This window comes from Citrus sinensis, chromosome 6, assembly GCF_022201045.2.
Source record: "Citrus sinensis cultivar Valencia sweet orange chromosome 6, DVS_A1.0, whole genome shotgun sequence".
Taxonomy (NCBI): domain Eukaryota; kingdom Viridiplantae; phylum Streptophyta; class Magnoliopsida; order Sapindales; family Rutaceae; genus Citrus; species Citrus sinensis.
Window position 1 is genome coordinate 23,097,313 of NC_068561.1, and position 20,359 is coordinate 23,117,671.

Below are 20,359 nucleotides of genomic sequence, written 5' to 3' on the forward strand. Positions count from 1 at the left end.
TAAAATAAGCTAATTTTTTTGGCTTTTTACTTAATGGAGAAATCTGAATTAAGTCAATTACTTGCTAATGTCAAAAATATCCCTGTTTTATAATTTATTTTTCATGTCTATCCCAAAACTCACCCATAGATATTTACCCCACATAAAAATATCCCTATTTTTTCTTTCTTATATTATATACGATAAAAATTGAAATTTATGGTATTTTATATATTAAAATTCTAAAATAATTATGTATTCACTTGAATATAGTTTTACTTATAAATGTTAAAATATTATGGTATTTAATATATTATTTATTTGACATTCAAATTTAATAAGGATACAAATGTAAAAGTACATATTTTCAGCTTTTTAAGTTGAAAAAAAATAACTTAATACTTATTTTTCGAGATTCAGACGAAAAAACAAACATATTATTCAGATTCAGACATTCAGACCTATTCAAAATTCAGACTAATTCAGGTCTATTCAGATTTCAGATAAAAAAACAAACGCCACCTAAGTTATTTTCTCATTTTTTTCTTTTTTTGAAGATTTTTATCCTTTTCTTTAAAAATCGTATTTATAAGCCTTTTTTGTTTCCTTTATTTAAGTTATTAGAATTTTATCATATCAAAATACCTTAAAATAGAATTCTAAATTTTCTAACAATAATTCAAAAATTTTTGTGGATCCATAATCAAACTAATTCATGATATTACTTTCACTTGTACAAAAAAATTTCACCATATTAAGCTCCATTATAATGAAAATAATTAATTATAAAATTATATGAATTATTTTGGAGATTTCACTATAATTTAGCTTAATATGGTAAAATTTGTTTGTACAAGTAAAAATAATATCATGAATTAGTTTTTTATAGATGTATAAAAATTTTAAAATACTATTACTTTGTCAGAAAGCCTAGAATTTTATTTTGGAAATATTTTAATATCATAAAATTCTCATAACTTAAATAAAGAAAAAAAAGCTTGTAAATTGGATGTTTAGAGAAAAAGATAAAAATCTAAAAAAAGAACAAGCAAAATAAGAAATAAATTTCATCTTGAAATTCCTTAAATACTTTTGTGACTTTATCAATTTTTTTAACAATATTAAGGTTTTTGTGTTAAAATAAGGGATATTATCATTTTCCCACCAAAGGTATTCTGACACATCATGTCAGTACCACGGTTTGGTAAAACCATCAATTTACCACCAAACGTTTAAACTGTTAACATTTTCCCACAATTCCGTTAAAACTCAATTAATATGTAACAAAAAATTCATAAAAGGTCAATTTTACCCTTGGAGAGTAAAAGACCATGTAATTAACCTTTTATGAATTTTGTAATTAAATCATCATTTATTGTTCTTTCTTCTTAAAGGGCAAAAATTACCCTTTATGAATTTTGTAAAATTGACCTTTTAAAAGACCATGTAATTTACCTTTTATGAATTTTGTAATTAAATCATCATTTGTTGCTCTTCCTTCTTAAAGGGCAAAATCGTCTTTTACGCTCCAAAGGTAAAATTGACCTTTTATAAATTTTCCGTTACATATTAACTAAGTTTTAACGGAATGGTGGGAAAATGCTAACATGATGTGTCAGAATACTTTTGGTGGGAAAATGATAATATCCGTTAAAATAATAACAACTCAAACATTATATGATTCAATGTACTAGTTCAAAAATCTTAGCGTCAAATTGATATGTCAAAAAACTTTTGGTAGATATTTGATAATATTCCTTAATAAAACAGAAGGATGCATATTGTGAAAAAAGTAGTAACTGGCAAAGTAAAAAATGAATTGAATATCTCTCTCAACCAGCAGAAAATTACATTTGAATATTTCTAAGGATAGCACGTAAAAAAAATATATATATTTTTCATGGAGATTCATGGAGAAATATATTGAATGATTATTTATGGAATTCGAATGAGTGTTTCTAGAAAGTATATTGCTTTTTAGTGTATTTTTAATGGATGCATTTAGTAAAGATGTTTTATAAGAAATTTAGAGGGGGGCTCGTACTAGTAGCTCCACTCAAAAATGTATATCAACAATGATCCAAAACGGACTGGGTGTAATAGAAGAAAAGAAGCTAGGTGGGCTTAATTTAATTTTAATCTCAATTATAAATTTAGAACTTTTGAAATATTCATTAGGTTTTTAAATTATTATTAGGACACTTTTTTTCTTTCTTTTCTTTTTTTCCCCTTACGGGATAATTATGAAATTTTCAAGAAACCCGGTTCACCTTATTTTAATTAAACGCGTTCAAGTCCTTGTCCTTGGCCCCCTACCGTGCATGCTGACAACACGACTGTTGGAAGATTATTAAAAAAAAAAAAAAATTCCAGATCATGCCCCAAAACAACTATTTTTTTTTTTATTCCCCTAAAAAAAAAATAATGTCCCTACGTTACTAACACATAATTTGATTAAGAAAGATACCTTCAAGTCAATTCATAACACCTTTACGTAGAGATCATAGAACCAAAGGATAACCTTAATTTCTATATAATATACATTTAAAAAACATGAAATTAATATATACAAAGAATATTTTCCAAATTCTTCAACCAAACATATCATCACACGTCTAACAACCAAATATTTTCTTTCAAATGTCTCCAGCTAAAAGGTCTTAAACATAAGAACAATAATTATTGTCGTATATACCAACTCGGAATTATTTGACACCTTTATTTATTAAAGATGAGTTTTATTCCAACACCCTCCACTGCCATTGTTTCACTATTTTATTCCAAAGACTAAACGTGGCTAGCGAATTTTGTTCAAAACGTGCGAGTTTTATTATAGAATTTTGCATCTTCCATTAATTTATTCCTAGCATTATGCATTTAATTATTTTAGTGAAACAATAGGGGCTTTATCATTTTCTATTTGTATTTAAATCGAGTTTAAAAAAAAAAAAAGGAAAAGTTGGGTCATGTCGGTCTGGCACTTACTTCGCACCTCTTTTGTGTGGTCTAAATTTATTGGGAAAAAGAACATTTAATAATTATTACACAGACAAAAAAAAAAAAAAGAGATATGTTTTTTGGTTACTACCACACACTAATAGTCTTAGATATCATTTCCCTTCTAAAAGTTCTCACCAAATTGGGTTGTAATCGTGAATTGAACCATTGAAGATTAAAGGTAACAAATCAAGCAGCCTCCAAAGCCCACCAGAATCACTTTACTCATTTAAGCAATTATGAAGTAATTGTCCAAGTCAAGTCAAGTTTCTAAGTCCTTCTGTTACAGCTGCAATAAATATAAAATAATTGATGCACAGAATCAATAGCCCAATCAGCGCGTGACTCTTTGCTTGTGATATAACATTTTCGCTTTACAGCATTAGCGCGAGTGTTTTTGAAAGATAATAAAGGAAAGAAAAGTTTTAATCTTTCATAGCGTTGTTTGCAATGGAGAATTTGATGGGTTTGCTCAGAGTTCATGTTCTGAGAGGAGTGAATCTTGCCGTCAGAGATGTCGTCAGCAGTGATCCTTATGTTGTGATCAAGATGGGAAAACAGGTAACTTTTTCTCTCTCCCCTTTTTCCTTTTGTAATCATTTTTGTGTGTTTAGTTCCACTTCTGGCTTCTAGGCTTGCCGAACTTTGAATTTTTTGATGATGTTTTATTTATCTGTTTATTTTTAGTTTGCTGGTGTTGAGTTGCTCGCTGGTGGTTGCTTGGTTGACTTTGTGCTTTCGTGGTGTTTTTGGCTTTATGGGATTCATACGAATCCCAAAAAAATGAAAAAAAAACAAAAACCATTCCGATGATAGTTGAAGTTTGAACAATTCATGAACATCTGAGATGTTTTGCAGAATCTGCTGGTGTTGTTGGTTCTTAATAGTATCTTTTTTGAAAGAAAAAAAAAATTCCTTAAAGATGATTAATTGTTGCCTGAACTCCTCATCTTCTCTTGAATTTTATACCAGAACCAAAGATGGTCATGATTTTTATTTTACAAAAGTAGACCTTTAGACTCCAGTATGCTGTTCTTAGAGCACTTCAGTCGTTGACAAAGCTTTCTTTTTGAGATTAAAAAATTACCCAGAACATAGATTTTGTTTAAGTTTTGGTTAATGGTTGTTTGGTTGTGTGTCTCCTTCATATTTAGTACTATTGAGTTGGCAGTTTGCTTTATTTGATTGAACCTGGGCCAATTGATAACGTAAGCATGTGTTGTGAAATTGTGGCCTATATTGTTTGGTCCCTTTCTTTTACAGTTTACACAGAAAAGACAAATGAATTTTGCCGACTGAAATTTTAACTTCGATAATTGCCTCCAATTTTTCTTAAATTATTATGGTTTTAGGATTTTTCAAATCTCCAGAAAAGCATTTATGTATATTTGTAGTGATCAGAAAGGACTGGAAATTCTATATGTAAGCACTTGACTTGATCGGTAGTTCTCTAGAGAAAGAGTTCAACTGCTTCTACAGAAAGCACTTTTAACTCGAAAGCACTACTAGATGTTTCTTATCTTATGCTCTGCCATTTGACCCTAGAGGAAAAAGTAAATGTTCACGGGTTGTGCTTGGTTGTTGTCCCTGGCAAAATTGAATTTATAGCTGAAATTTGTTTCCTTTGTTACTAGCAAATCCCTTTCAGATTTGTTTTTCTATCTTAATGATTACTAGATCTCTATGTTGCTTATTAGAGCTGAATGTTTTGAAAATTAAATGCCTTAACGCAGAAGTTGAAGACTCGAGTTGTGAAGAACAATGTCAATCCTGAGTGGAATGAAGATTTAACCCTCTCTATTTCAGACTCTAATCTTCCAATCAAGCTTGTAAGTATTACAAAAAAGCAAATGAAGTTACAATCTATACAACGTACGAGAAATTGAGAATTTACTTTGAAATTGCTTATGAGAATTTGGCTTTAATGTTGACTGCAGACAGTTTATGACAAAGACACATTCAGTCCAGATGACAAAATGGGAGATGCAGAATTTTACATCACTCCATTTTTGGAAGCTCTAAAGATGCGATTGGAAGGCCTCCCAAATGGAACCATTGTCACGAAAATACAGCCAAGCAGGGAGAACTGCCTTGCTGAAGAGAGCCACATTGTCTGGACTGATGGTAAGCTTGTTCAAAACTTGTTTCTAAGACTTCGAAATGTTGAGGTGGGTGAAGTTGAAATCCAATTAGAGTGGATTGACATACCTGGTTCCAGGGGCCTGTAGATGACATCTACGCACTCTCAGCTGCTAATAAGCATAGTGTACAAAAAAGTCTCTGAGCATCATTAACGGGCTCAGTTGGAGTTTCTTCAATCAGTTCCTCTTATTCACATAAATATCTTGCTGCTTACCTTTTGACTGGATTTTAATTATTAATGCTGTGCAAATATTTTGCTGCTTGCCTTTTGACTGGATTATTCTTGTTAATGCTTTGCTATGCCATCAACTTTCGGTGTCGTTGTCAAGTGGTTAATATAAGGCTAAAGAAACTGTTTGATTGTTCCCTGCGATCAAATGTCAAATGGGCAATTTTGACTCTTGCCTTTCATATCATGTTCTCTTCAGACATGATAATTAATATTTGCCGATTCATATATATTGTGCTCTCAGTTTAGTTTATAAACACTGCATGCTGCTTAATTGGGAACTTTTAAGAGTTTCCTTGGAACAATGTTATTCTTAATGCATCAGATTAGTATTGTTGTTTGGTAACAAGAACATATTGAAACCATTTGCTTAAAACATGTTCATTCTATGCCTTGAACCATGATATTGTTGAGGTCAAATGAAGATTTTTTGGCCAAAAATTGGAATTTGTCAATAAACTTGACAAATTAGCAAAGATTGGATAATTTATCAATAAACTTGATAAATTAGCAAAGATTGGATAATCTGTCGAGATAATTTGACAAATTAGCCAAAGAAACACATAACATCTTTGACAAATTGCAAAGGAGTTGGTGCAATAGTGCCATTGATTTTTTAGAACAATATCGAGATCGATTTGAATAAGGGTATCTTTAACTTCGCGCCTTCACATGCCGAAGTTGATTTTCCCATTAAATTTTTCAACATCGATCTTTTGGCCTCCTATAACATGTGCTGAATGACGACTTGACAAATCTCGTCTCTCATCTGAAGTGTCTCTTAAAATAGTTTCGGTAGATCTCTCCCTAATTCTGAAAGTTTCACATTCTACCATTTTTTCAACAAACTATTTCTACTTGAAAAACAACTTCTATGATGTTAATTTCGCCTGAATAAATGAATCATGAAAGTTTCCAGGAGAATGGAGGGGTCACAATGATCCCACTTAAAACCCACTCCTTAAACTCTTATTGTCTTGTTGACAAAATTTTCCTAACAATGCATAAATACACACTACTTACAATAAATTGTCTCCCAAGTGCAAATGGTTGTCTTCACCATATTCGCGAACAGTACCGTATATAGGAATAGTACCGTATACATGAACAGTATCGTATCCCCAAGTACGAATCGTCGGCTTTGATACCACTTGTGTGCGGAATGTGGAATCAAGCGCACCAAATAATCACAAAAAAAGAGCAAAATATAACATGGTTCGGCAATATGCCTACGTTTATGGAAGCAAGAGAAAATAATTGTATAACTAACAATTATTGGAGTACAAAATTTGAGTAAAGAAAATTCATTTTTCAAAACTCAAATACACCCAAAGCACTCACACACACACTCTTCAATTGCTCACACTCTCAGAATTCTAGAATTGCTTCACTTACAATTTCTCTTAAGCTCTCAAATTTTGGGATGATTTCAAATGAAGAATTACCACTCAATTTATAGGAAATCAATGGCACTATTCTACCTACTTCTTTGCAATTTATCAAGGTGTTAGGTGTTTCTTTGGCCAATTTGTCAAGTTTATTAACAAATTATCCAATCTTTGTCAATTTGTTAAGTTTATTGAAAAATTTTAATTTTTGGCCAAAAAATACTCATTTGATTTCAACAAATATGAATGGTGTGGTTAAGCGTATGAATTCAATTTGTTGAAGTTAACAAATTGTTGGTTGCAGCTAACAATTGTGAGGAAGCAAAATCAAATTTAATTTGATTTTGCAGCCGGAAAGAAATAATGGACAAAGGGGATGAAGCTGAAATGTTTAAAAATAATAATAATTAAAAATTATCTTTTTAATTATTTTATTCTTTGCATAGTAATTCATTTCTCCTATGAATAACTAAAGATTTTATTCATTTTATTCATCCCAAAATTTGAGAGCTTAAGAGAAATTGCAAGCGAAATAATTTTAGAGTTCTGAGAGTGTGAGCAATTGGAGAGTGTGTGTGAGAGTGATTTGGGTGTATTTGAGTTTTGGATTTTGGGAAGTGAGCTTTTTATTACTTAAATATTGTACTCCAATAATTGTTAGTACTACAATTATTTTCTCTTACTCCCGTGAACATAGGCATTTTGCCGAACCACGTTATATTTTGTGTCTTTTATTTTCTTGTAATTATTTGATGCGCTTGATTCCGCATTTCGCTTCACAACAATTGTAAGGAAGCCAAATCAAATTCAATTTGTTGACTTTATAAAGAGTGTGTGTGAGAGTGCTTTGGATGTATTTGAGTTTTGGGAAGTAAGGTTTTCATTACTCAAATATTGTACTTCAATAATTATTAATTATACAATCATTTTCTCTTGCTCTCATAGACGTAGGCATATTGTCGAACCACATTATATTTTATGTTCTTTATTTTCTTGTGATTATTTGGTGCATTTGATTCCGCATTCCGCTTCACAACAATTGTAAGGAATTCTTGATAAGTTCACTAGTTCTTAAAAGAACCAAAGAAATAATGATCTTTCAAATTCAAAATAACATTCATTTCTAATTGTCTTACATAGCAAGGTTGCTGAGCTTAAATAGGATAATAGAAACCCAAGATCTTAAAAATACAAATGAAAATATTGAAACAACTCTTTAAATATAGGTTTGTCAAATGATACTTCAAAAGTCTTAAACAACCCATAATTTGTAATGCTAGTCATTGACAAACTTAATGCTAACCTATCATAATTAATGCTATCATTAAAAAACTTAATGTTAGCTCACCATCATTGATAGTAGACTTACTTTACACATTGACAAATTTGAAACAAAACAAACAAATGAAGTTGAATAAACAATGGAGTCATTAGGAATCCTAAGTCTGAACAAGTTGTAATAAATTGGTCATAACTCTTTTTTGAGAACTCTAAATCCATGTTCAGACTTGAGATTTTCAATGACTCATTTGTTTATTCAACTTCATTTGTTTGTTTTGTTTCAAGTTTGTCAATGTGTAAGGTAAGTCTACCATCAATGATGGTGAGCTAACATTATGTTTGTCTATGATAGCATTAATTATGGTAGGGTAGTATTAAGTTTGTCAATGATAACATTAATTATGATAGGCTTGGGTCATGGTTTTTGTTTCACTTAAATCTGTTTAGAACTTTATTGGGAAGTGATTGACACTAAAAAGTGTACATTTAATAAGGATAAAATTATTAATTTTTTACTTATTGTGTCGATTAATGTGTTCATTATTTCTAAATTATTTTAATACTTCCCAAATATATTTTATATTAAATTAATTCATAATTTGTTAATTTTTATCTTATAAATATTTTTCAAGAATAAAGGTGAAATTAGAATTGAAAGCGGGAATAAAGAAGAATTACTGCAACACAATTGAAGAGATGTAATAATAAATAAAATAAAAAAGAGCAAAAGAACAAAAGCATGTGTTGGCCTCCTGACCATCACATTATATATATATAATATAAAATATAAAAATAATAAATAATAAAATAAAATAAAATAAAAGAAGACGATTCCCTTGCCTATAAAAGGCAAGGGGATGCAAGCCAGAGAGGGGAGAAGCAGGAGAAGCTTGAGCTGATTTTTCAAAAGCCGAGAGAAAGTTTAGCTTAAGAGTTTCTTTTTTTCTTTGTTTCTTTTCTTTTCTTGTTTTCGTTTGTATCAATTTTTTTTGTAATATATTTCAAAAAGTTTATCAAATAAAAAGAGTTATGTTTTCTTTCAATATGAGTAGATAATTTTATTAAGCTGAGGTGAAGGGTGAATCTCGAGGTGAAGGGTGAATCTGAATGTTTCAAACTATTAATTATTATTATTTTCTCAAATGAGTTTTTAAATTTACTTAATTCTTTTTTAATTATTTTTATATCATGTTAATTTATAAATTTCACTGAATTTTATGGTATTTTGACATTATGTTGACATATTAATATAGTGTGGAACATTATGTACTTTATTTCATATTTATCCACACACATAAAATTAAATGATATAATAATTAATTGGTAAAAGTAAGGCAAAATATAAATGAGAGAGTATTAAAATTATAGTTTGAATACAGAGAATAGATCCTAAACCTTAGCATATTTTTAAATTGATTTCAAATAATTTCTTTTCCCACAATTAATTTTCTTAGTTTTACTAGATTTAAAACTCCCTGTGGTTCGACCCCGGTCTCACTAGATTATGTTATAACTAGACACTCTTATACTTGAGAGTAATACACTTTTGAGTCGTGTCAGGAAGTTCTCGCATTATTTTCTCAATTAATCTAAAGAAATAATGATGAGATCCATTAAGGGAATACTATTAAAATTTCAACTGATTCTTTGCACATTCATGGAGACCCAATTACAAGAGTTAGAGCAAAAAAGATGCAAGTTGCTTTAAATGGATTAATTGAGAAAATAAGTATTGAAAATGCAATTCAAGATGCAAGACATCATGAATTGGGGTTGGAGAGAAGACAATGTATTGTGGGCATTATTCAAGCTATTGGGCAGCAAAATACATAATTTGGATCAAATGCAGAAAGCGCAGATTCATAATAAAACTGAATAAAACTGGTATTGATTGAGCCAGAAGTAATGTGCAAGATATATATTGTTGGAAAAATAATTAAGTTGACTTTCCAATGCAATTTACAGAGCTGGATTTTGAGTTCTCTAGAAGGAGTTATGACCAATTTATTACAGCTTGTTCAGACTTGACATTTCTAACGATTCCTTTGTTTATTCAACTTTATTTGTTTAGTGTGTTGGTTTGTGATATTTAGTGTGCCACCTGAGTTTTTTTAATTTTGTTTATTCAGTTCAATAAAGAACTGAAAGAGAGAATTAAGTGTGGTAAAAAAAAGTTTGTGAGATCATTAGAGGGTAAAGCTAATTTGTATGTTAAACACGAGAGTTAAATGACATCAAATTGAGGGAAACATGTGAGGGAGTGTTGTGAGGTATTTTTGCTAACATTCTTGTCATATCACAAATATGTCAAAAGATCAAGAACCTATAGACCAATCAATCATGCTCAAAGATATGCAACAACAATTTGAGCACATGAATATGATGTTTAGAGAGATCCATGACAAGTTGGAGAGGTAAGACATTGTTATCGCCAATCTACAAAGAAGGCAACAACCAATAGCTCTTAATGTAAAAGGTAATCAAGGGCATGTTGCCATAGGAGAAGAAGATGGTGATGACCTAGATAATTTTGATGACCAGCCATTGTTGACATGCATGGAAGAGATAAAAGAAGAGCAAGATGTATAGATTGTGATTTGGGGAGTATCAAACTAAAAATTTCTTTTTTTCAAGGTAAAAATGATCTGAAAGCCTATTTAGAGTGGGAAAAAAAAGGTAGAAATAGTATTTGATTGACACAACTACTCTGAGGCGAAAAAAGTAAAACTAGCTACTGTTGAATTTACTAATTATGCTATAATTTAATGGGATTAGCTTGTTTTGAGTAGGAGTCGTAATCGTGAAAGACCAATAAACACTTGGGAGGACATGAAGTTGTTACCTTTGTAGTTTCAACTTCCCAAGAAAGTTCTAAACAAATTTAAGCGAAACAAAAACCATAAACCAATGTTTAAGAAAAAATTAACTAGATGTATAGAGAATGATATGGACGCCACACTCAAGATTTAAATGAGAAAGTGAGTGATAAGTTTATTTTAGAATACTACAAGAATGTAAATTCTTGATAAGTTCACTAGTTCTCAGAAAACCCAAAGAAAGAATGATCTTTCAAATTCAAAATAACATTCATCTCTAATTAAACTTAATCTTGGGTTTAAATGAAAGTTCTCAATTATTTTTCAAAGCAACATTGAGATCGATTTGAATAAGGATATCCATAATTTCGCGCCTCCACATGCCGAAGTTAATTTTCCTATCAAACTTTTCAATATTGATCTTTTGACCTCCTATAATAAGTTCTAAATGGCGATTTGACAAATCTCACCTCCCACCTAAAGTGTCGCCTGAAATAGTCTAGGTAAATCCCTCCTTAATTTTGAAAGTTTCACTTTATACAATTTTCTCAACAAACTATTTTCACTTGAAAAAGAACTTTTATGATGTTTATTTCGCATGATTAAATGCACTAGAAAAGTTCTCAGGAGAATGGAGAGGTCACAACGGTCTCACTTAAGACCCAGACTACTTAGACTCTTTATCGCCTTGTTGACAGAACTTTTCTAGACATGAAAAAATACACACTACTTACAATAGACTGTCTCCTAAGTACAAATGATCATCTCCACCGTATTCATGAACAATACCGTTTACGAGAATAATACCATATACATGAACAATATTGTATCCCTCAAAGTATAAACCATCGGTTCTAATACTACTTGTTATGCACAGAATGTGGAATCAAGCGTACCAAATAATCACAAGAAAATAAAAAACAAAATATAACGTGGTTTGGTAATATGCCTACGTCCACGAGAGTAAGAGAAAATAATTATATAATTAACAATTATTGGAGTACAATATTTGAGTAATGAAAACCTCACTTCCAAAAACCTAAATACACTCAAAGCACTTTCACACACACTGTCCAATTGCTCACACTCTCAGAATTCTAGAATTACTTCACTTGTAATTTCTCTTAAGCTCTCAAATTTTTGGATGAATAAAATGAATGAAATCCTTAACTATTTATAGAAGAAATGAGTTACTGTGAAAAAATTAAAATAATTAAAAAGATAATTTTTAATTATTATTATTTTTCAAACATTTCGGCTTCATCCCATTTGTCCATTTTTTCTTTCTGAATTTGATTTTACTTCCTTACAATTGTTGGCTGCAGCCAACAATTTGTTCACTTCAACAAATTTCTACCTCTGCAAAAATTTGCCAAATTTGAGCCGACATTACCGGACCATTATACTTTATCTCCAAATGATCCTTGAAATGCTTCAAAGTGACTGCATCGTTGTGATTGCTTATGTACCCAGAGTTTGGGATCAAGCCCACCGTAGTTTAAAATTCCAAAGGAAATAACTTAACACAATCGAATGATTTGAATTAGTTTTAAGTAGTGTTGAAACTTAACTTTAGAAACTACCTTCGTCATCATATCTGATGGGTTATCCTTGATATCGATATTTTTCAATAACAAATCACTGCCCTCGATAACATCTCTCACATAATGATATTTCACATCTATATATTTTGTCCGAGCGTGATATGTTGGATTTTTCGCGAGGAATATCGTATTTTCGTTATTATAAAAGACTTCAATATTCCCTTGAATCACTCTCAAATCACCCAACAAGCCTTTCTACCGGATAGCTTCATTTACAACCTCAGTTATTGCCATATAATTTGCTTTCGTAGTGGATAGAGCAATTGTTGATTGCAGAATCGACCTCCAACTAATCGAACTTCAACCCAATGTGAATACATAGCCCATTGATGATATTCGTTTATCTAGGTCTCTGGCGAAATTAAAATCACAATACCCAACATATTATTGACCACAATCCTTCTTGAACAATAACCCCACATTAACTATCACATACAGATATCAGATGATCTACTTCACTACAAACCAATGATTTTTACCCGGATTGTGCATGTATCTACTAACCATGCTCACTGCTTGAGATATATCAGGCCTTGTACACACCATAATATACATTAGACTACCCACGACACAAGCATATGGAATATAAGCCATGTAATCGCGCTCCTCTTGAGATAAATGATATGAAGAAGAGTTTAATTTGGAATGAGGAGTTAGAGGAGTAGAAACTGGTTTAGTTTTTTCATCCATACCAAATTTTTCTAGTACTTTATTCAAATAAGACTTTTGAGTCAACCATACGCTCTCATTCCTTTTGTCTCTATAAATCTCCATCTCAAGTATTCTCTGTGCATCACCCAAGTCTTTCATCTCGAAAGACTTGGGAACTGAAGTTGTAAAAAAAATTATTTGGTTGAAAGACTTGTTTGGAGATTTGAAAGTAATCCAGAAGAATATTGAGGTCTTATGTGATAATCAAAGTGCGATATTCTTTGTGAAGAATCAAACATATCACGCTCGGACGAAATACATAAATGTGAACTATCATCATGCGAGAGAGATTACCGAGGGTAATAGTGTGTTATTAAAGAAGATCAATACCAAAGATAATCCATCAGATATGTTGACAAATGTAGTTTATAAAGTTAACTTTCAACATTGCAAAGAATCAAACACATTATTCATTTTTCATTTAAAAACACCTAAAAACCTTCTCATACTTTTTATGTTGCACGTTTAAAATAGTGCTCCGAATTAATATCATGCAGCAAAGCAACTGGTGGTAATTCAGGAAAAAAGGGGTAAAGACTCAAGTTGTACTTGACATTCACCGCCATCATTGGGAATTGGAGTCCATGATTATGAAAACTGAAAAGGGTCTTTTAGTCTTTTAGCATAAGTAAATGATTGGTAGGCCTCTAATCCAATCATCGGGCCTTCAGCCTTAAAGAGTATTTAATTGGGCTCAATTCTCTCATTATAGCCCAGCCCATCTGGCATTTTGGCAAGCTTGCGTTGTGGGTGTAGCTTAGCTAATGGATCTCACATCAACAAAGAAATAAATAATTAAAATAAATTAAAAAAGAAAAGAAAACTGATGGACCAAATGAGGTTGAGATAAAACAGTACTAATTAATAACCAAGTTAATTGAGTATTTGAGATCGACAAAAGTTGAGCATAATTTAAATTTGGAGTAATGGACATTAATCCCAATTAGTGAGCTTGAAATTGAATAATAAAATAAAGATTAAAGACCACACTAACAATGTTTTATGTTCTATTCTGCAGGCAAATCGATCTACCACTAATTGACATGATAATTCCCAAGCCTGACGTTGACGTAGGATCCTTCTTCTAAGTTCTTTATGTACGTCACTAAAAATTACAGCGGTTACATATATATAAAAAATTTGTGAGCAAAGGACACCAAAGATAAACACATACATATTCGTTGATGAGGATGATCAAGTTTTGTCATTTATGTGATATACGAATGCAATCTTACCGAATATAAACAACACGATTATGGTCACTATCATACGAATTATAATTGTAATCATGGCAAGGGACCAATTTTCCTCTCTTTTTAAAACCTCCTCTTTGCTTATACTCATTAACATTCATCTCTGCTTGCATAATATTTTGGTTATTGAAAATCGATCACACCCGATACACATGTCAAACAATAAGTTAAATATAAATATCCCAAACAAATAATAAAACTCTACTTAAATATATTGATCGATTAGTTATATGTATATGTACCATCAATTTTTAGGAAACATGATATGATTAATGAATATATCATTTAAAAGTTAAATTAAACCAAATACTAAAAACAAACGTACCACAATATTTATATACATACAGATGAGAAGACTGGAATGGGGAGGTAGCTCAAATAGATGAAAATTTGTGACTAAAATTGATTAATTGGAAAGATCAACAATTGATTGATGAAACGGAGAGATTCTAGCTGGTCAAAGTAACTAATGATGGTGGTGATGGTATTGCTTTACTGCTGCCATGCCATGCATCATTGGCAGCAGATTCGATCGTGATAATTGCCATTAGAGGTAGCATGACATGCGTGTGGTCTGATGTGATTAGCTCACCTTGATTACTTAATTTTAAAAATTAATCTACCTGTCCGTGAAAGTGATATATATTTATTTGGTCGATATTAACATAACAGCGAAAAGCAGGTATCGTTTTTGGGAGTAATTTTTGTTGTTGTTGAACTCAGGGATATGTTTGGGTCACAAAAACACGATTCCGTTGCGAGCCAAGAAATCAAACCCGGGTCAGTCGGGTCTCATATACAGAAGAGAATTACAGATGTTTCCATTCAGAAGTTAATGATTTTGGCAGCATTAATTTTGATGACATAAAACAGTGTTTTTGCTGTGTCAGATTCTTTTTGTGAAAAAAGAAAAAGAAAAAATAGTAGGTAAATTTGTCATCAAAATACATGAAACTTGAATTATTGGAAGCATAAGTAGTTTATCCGAGCCATTGTTGACAGATATATATGTGTGTATTAGGTAAAACAGACCTGCAAGCACGACATTATCTATAAACACAAATATTGCAGAAAAGACTTCAAATGGACTGTTAACCAATTTGTTGTACATAATAAATTATCAGCATATCATGTACACGACTTTGCTGCTTTTAGCGGGTAGATAAAAAATAAGAGGTTTATTGTTCCAACTTTATTCAGTGGAAAGAGAATTTTATAATAATAATAATAATTCTCTGACTATATTAATTTAAAGACAAGTTAATGGATTAAAAATATATAATTTTTAATGCATTATAGAATCAAATACTTAGAGTGTGTTTTTTTTTATTGTTTAGTTTTTTTTTTATTTTAATATAATATTAAGCAATTATTATATATAATAATTTTTTGTTTTGAAATTTTAAAGTGCGGAATAATTTAAAAAATCTTTAAAATTATGGAGTTTAATAGTATTATGAAATTAAGTTTTAAGATCGCACAATTTTAATGTTTTATTGAAAATTTTATTATATATATATGTGAGTGCAACACATATATATCAAATCAACGATGCGAGTGCAACACATCAAGAATACGCAATGCTTTCTTTAGGGCTGATAGGGCATGGCCCCTAAATGATTCATAGCCAGAGATGGTGATGGGTCGATCATCAACTATCAAATCATCAAAGCGACACAAACGGCCAAAGTCCTTCCATGGAACGGTCCTCATGCTGCCATGCACTTGACACACCCTTGTTTTGTCGTATTTTCATGACATATTGTTGTTATTGCAATTGACGTCTTCAAGCATGGAAAGTTGGCGGAACTTATTTGCTGGCTGAAAAATGGAGGCAATCCGGGGCTAAACCACTGACCACATATAACTTTAGAGGTCGATTAAGTTGGATTAGCTCAACGGTGAAGTATTGATAATTATTGCACGATCATAAAAATAAATATTAAATACGCACTTATTATGATTCTAACGATTATCATCGATATTTTATCATGACGTTAATCCAACTTATTAACTGTTGAAGTTTTAGGGAGTTGACCCTAGCCACTAAACCACTTCCAATTTAAAGAAAATTAGTAAAATAATGAATGGTGGAGATATTTTCACTCCATTGATTTTTTTAAAATTTATCTAATTTTCAAAAAATAAGTAAAATAAATTCATATTATTTTTTAAATATACAAATCAAACTGAAGTTTAGATAATTAATCCATTAAATTATTTTTATTATTTTTATTTTAGGTACTTTGACTATTGAGATTGCTTTAAAAAAATTATTTGATTATTTTACCATTAAACCATAAAATAATTAAATTATCCGAAGCAATATGAGCCCTTATATCTAATAGTTTAGGTACTTAATTTTTTTTATTAAATCTCCAAACTTCTTGTTTATTCAAAAACTTTAAGAATAACATGAACTAATTGTAATTATTTCATAAAAATGAGGAGGATTTACAAAATTTATGGTGAAAATATCACCGGCCAATAGTAATCTAAGATCAATTTTATATTGGCACCCTTAGTTTTCATATAATTTTGTTGAAGCCTATTATATTTAGTGGCTTATCGATTATAACCATATTACTGACCTACTCAATTTTATCCGTTTTATGTAATAGCTTAATCAAATAAGTGAAATACTGATTTCACTACAGGAGGTAACTAATGAAAAATGAAGATTTATAAAAACAGCAGTGATATTCTTACAATATTTAGCACCACACTTAGAACCGAATGATGCGTTTTGAGCTAAATATTAATTGTCCACACATATTACACACAACACATGCTGCTCACTCGTTGACACAACACGCACTGCTCACTCGCTGCTCCCACCACACGCTGCTCAGAACACATGTCAAAAATTGACTTGCAGCTTGAATCACCACAAGCTGATTCTCACTCTCTCTCCCCGTCGTCGATCGCATCTCCCACATCACTAAAAGGCGTCTTTATTTGGTTGAATAAGCAAACAATCAGATATCTTTTGGGTTGTAATTTTGGTTTTGGTAACAATCAGCAAAAGATCAAGCTGTTCTTATGCAACATATCATGTGCCAGGTTAAGTGTTAATCTTAAATGATTGTTCAAGGGCGGAATCCACAAAATGTACAAATCTTTATATTAACCGCTTCACTGGTACAAGAGCACTCTTCTTTTACTTCACTCAAAATCAATCTAAATGCAATTACTAATCAATTTGAACTCACTTGCCAATACAAATTGATTACAAATGCAAAACTTGACCACATATGCAATCACCACGAGCAACACAATTCCAGCTGAATCTTCACAAATTCAAGCCATAAATTTTCCAAATTTTCGAGGTAAGATTTGTGGAGAGACCCACGGAAAGAGAGAGAAAGCCGACGGTGAGAAGGGAGCGCGGTGAGATTTGTCGTTGGTTGAGAGTGTGAGATTTGGCGTGAGGTAAGAGGGAGAATGCGTGTGTGATGCATGAACTGTAGAGAATTTATATTTAGCTTAAAACGCAACGTTCGATTCTAAGTGTGGTGCTAAAGATGATAAGAACCTCATTTTTCTTATAAAAAGGAAGCTTTTCTCGGCCAATGCATCACCAAGGTGTTGGCTGCTCCTCTTCCTCGTCCACCACGAACAAAGTCACGAACAAGTGTCTTTTGTCACATCACTTGTCGGGCACTCTTTATTTCTACAAGTGTCGTTAAGACACACTCTGTGGGGGCCCACTGTAATCTCCCTTGACTTCGAGCATCAATCATTCAGGGCCCCAGCATCCGTTAGGAATCAGTAGTTAGGAATCCATCATTCATTAAGGTAGCGTTTATTTTTTTGATTGGATTGGAAATCCTGAGGAGTGGGAATCCTAGGATTGAGAGTGTGGAGTAGGAGTGGGAGTAGGTTGTTTACTTACACTGGAATGGAAGCATGGATTAGAGATCAGAATCCAATTTATGTGTTTACTTTGTCTTGGATTGGGAGTAAATAATTTCAAATTACAATTTTATCCTTATTTAAAGAATTATAGTTTTTAATTACAAAACTAATAAAAAATATATTTAATGAATAATATTTATTTTATTATATTTATAAATTTATTATAATTATTAATATTCTTAATTATGAACAATAAATTATTAATTTTAATACAAAATGAAACCTTATTTTATTTTATTTAATATAATTATATTAAATTTATTATTATATAAAATAATAATATAATATTATTTAGTACAAAATTAATATTTTCTTAGAATAAACTATTTATTATTATTAATATTAAATAAATATAGTACTATTATTTTTAAAATAAATATAATAATATTATATTTATTAATTCTCTGTTGATATAATAATATTATTTTAAAATAATTTTAACTTAGAATCAATGCAAATTATTATTTAGTTAAATATAATATTATTATTCAAATAAATATAATAATATTTATTTTATTAATTATAAAATATTAAATTAAATTAAATTAAAAAAAATAAAATGATAAAAAAGGGAGTGGTGGGAGTGGATTCCCACTCCCACCTCCCCCAATGGGAGTCCCACTCCCACTCCCCACTCCAAAAATGGGTGGGGCCCACGGAGTGGGACTCCCACTCTCTTCTCATTTAGAAGAAGTAAACGCTGGAGTGGGAGGAATCCACACTCCTCACTCCCACTCCAGCAAGTAAACACAACATAAATGCTAACTTAATTTTTGGACTCTTTCTATTTCATTAATAATGCTGCTACAATTATAAAGATGACCCGGATGGGATGATACATTCACACATATCTATAGACACTACCGAGTAAAGTGAAATCATAAAATAATTAGTGATCATTTAACCCAAAAATCTTGAGATATATCAAAACGATCCCATGCTTTCAGAACATCCAAATCCATGGTTAGCTAATTACTTTTTGTGTCGTTTTTTTATTGTGATGGAGATGGTGGAATTTGAATTCGTCGAGCTACATTATGTTATTTATGGCACACTTTCGATATTATCTTCATTTTTTAGATCAAATGGTCATCAGTCACGTTGTTAATTAAGTTTTTCATTAATTTTATGACAACGAATCCCTGGGTTTTACGGAAACACTAAGATAAATTAATTAAGAAACATTAGGTTAGCCTCTCTCTATTCCAATCTCTGTTTAATGGTTGTGCCCTCCCGCTATCGGCATTCAATTTTCTTATCAACTTTCTCGGTAAAGGTCTTGTCAGTAAGTTATGTATGTTGGCAAAAGTCTAGGTCCAAAAAGGAGGTAAGGATTTTATTGAGTATTGAATGAATAATTATTTAAATAAACAAATAAATAAAAATTTAAAATAATTTTAACTATTGATTTAGTACTTAAAAAAAATTAACTAAATTTAAAATAATTTTAACAATTGATTCAGTACTCTAAAAAAGTTTAGCTCATCAGTTAATTTTAATTCAAAGTTTTGATTCTAATTCATCTTTTTCAGGCGTTAATTACTTTTTGCATTGTCGGCATTTAGCTGCTTTAGTTTATGCTTTACTCCATTATCATCATAACTAAAACTCATGCACAAGTAGGCTTAAGGCTTACATTAATTATTAAGCGACAATAACTATTCAATGCATGGCAGTGGTATGAAATCAAGAGAGAATCAATTTATTGAGTTATGTTGCACTTGCATAATTGTGGTGTCATATAAGGAGAGGTCAAGTTTTCCTTAGTCAATTTAGAGTAATGTTGCACTAACATAGTTGAGTTTGGATACAAAATTTACATCCCCAACGATAAAGTCAGTTAACATCTAACATATGGTGTGGCATGCATGTACATCATTCTAAACACAAACTATTCATCTCAACTATGTAATTATAATTATTGAAATTTAATAACAAAAAGAAAATCAGAGAAAATGATCGGAATTTCAAGATTTACTTTCAGCCAATGTCCCTACATAGAGCGAACCAAATGAGCGCAAAGTATAAAAAGCGTATTATA

At 30.9% G+C, this 20,359-nt stretch overlaps 1 protein-coding gene across 1 annotated transcript; it reads left to right on the top strand.

Annotated features, from left to right (window-relative positions):
- Nucleotides 1-3,059: 3,059 nt before the first annotated feature.
- Nucleotides 3,060-5,387, top strand: LOC102630860 (protein C2-DOMAIN ABA-RELATED 4-like). Its single transcript, XM_006482072.4, has 3 exons — nt 3,060-3,537; nt 4,710-4,805; nt 4,914-5,387. Exons 1-3 carry the CDS (start codon nt 3,427-3,429, stop codon nt 5,202-5,204), a joined length of 498 nt encoding a protein of 165 aa, XP_006482135.1. The 5' UTR covers nt 3,060-3,426; the 3' UTR covers nt 5,205-5,387.
- The last annotated feature ends 14,972 nt before the right edge of the window (nt 5,388-20,359 follow it).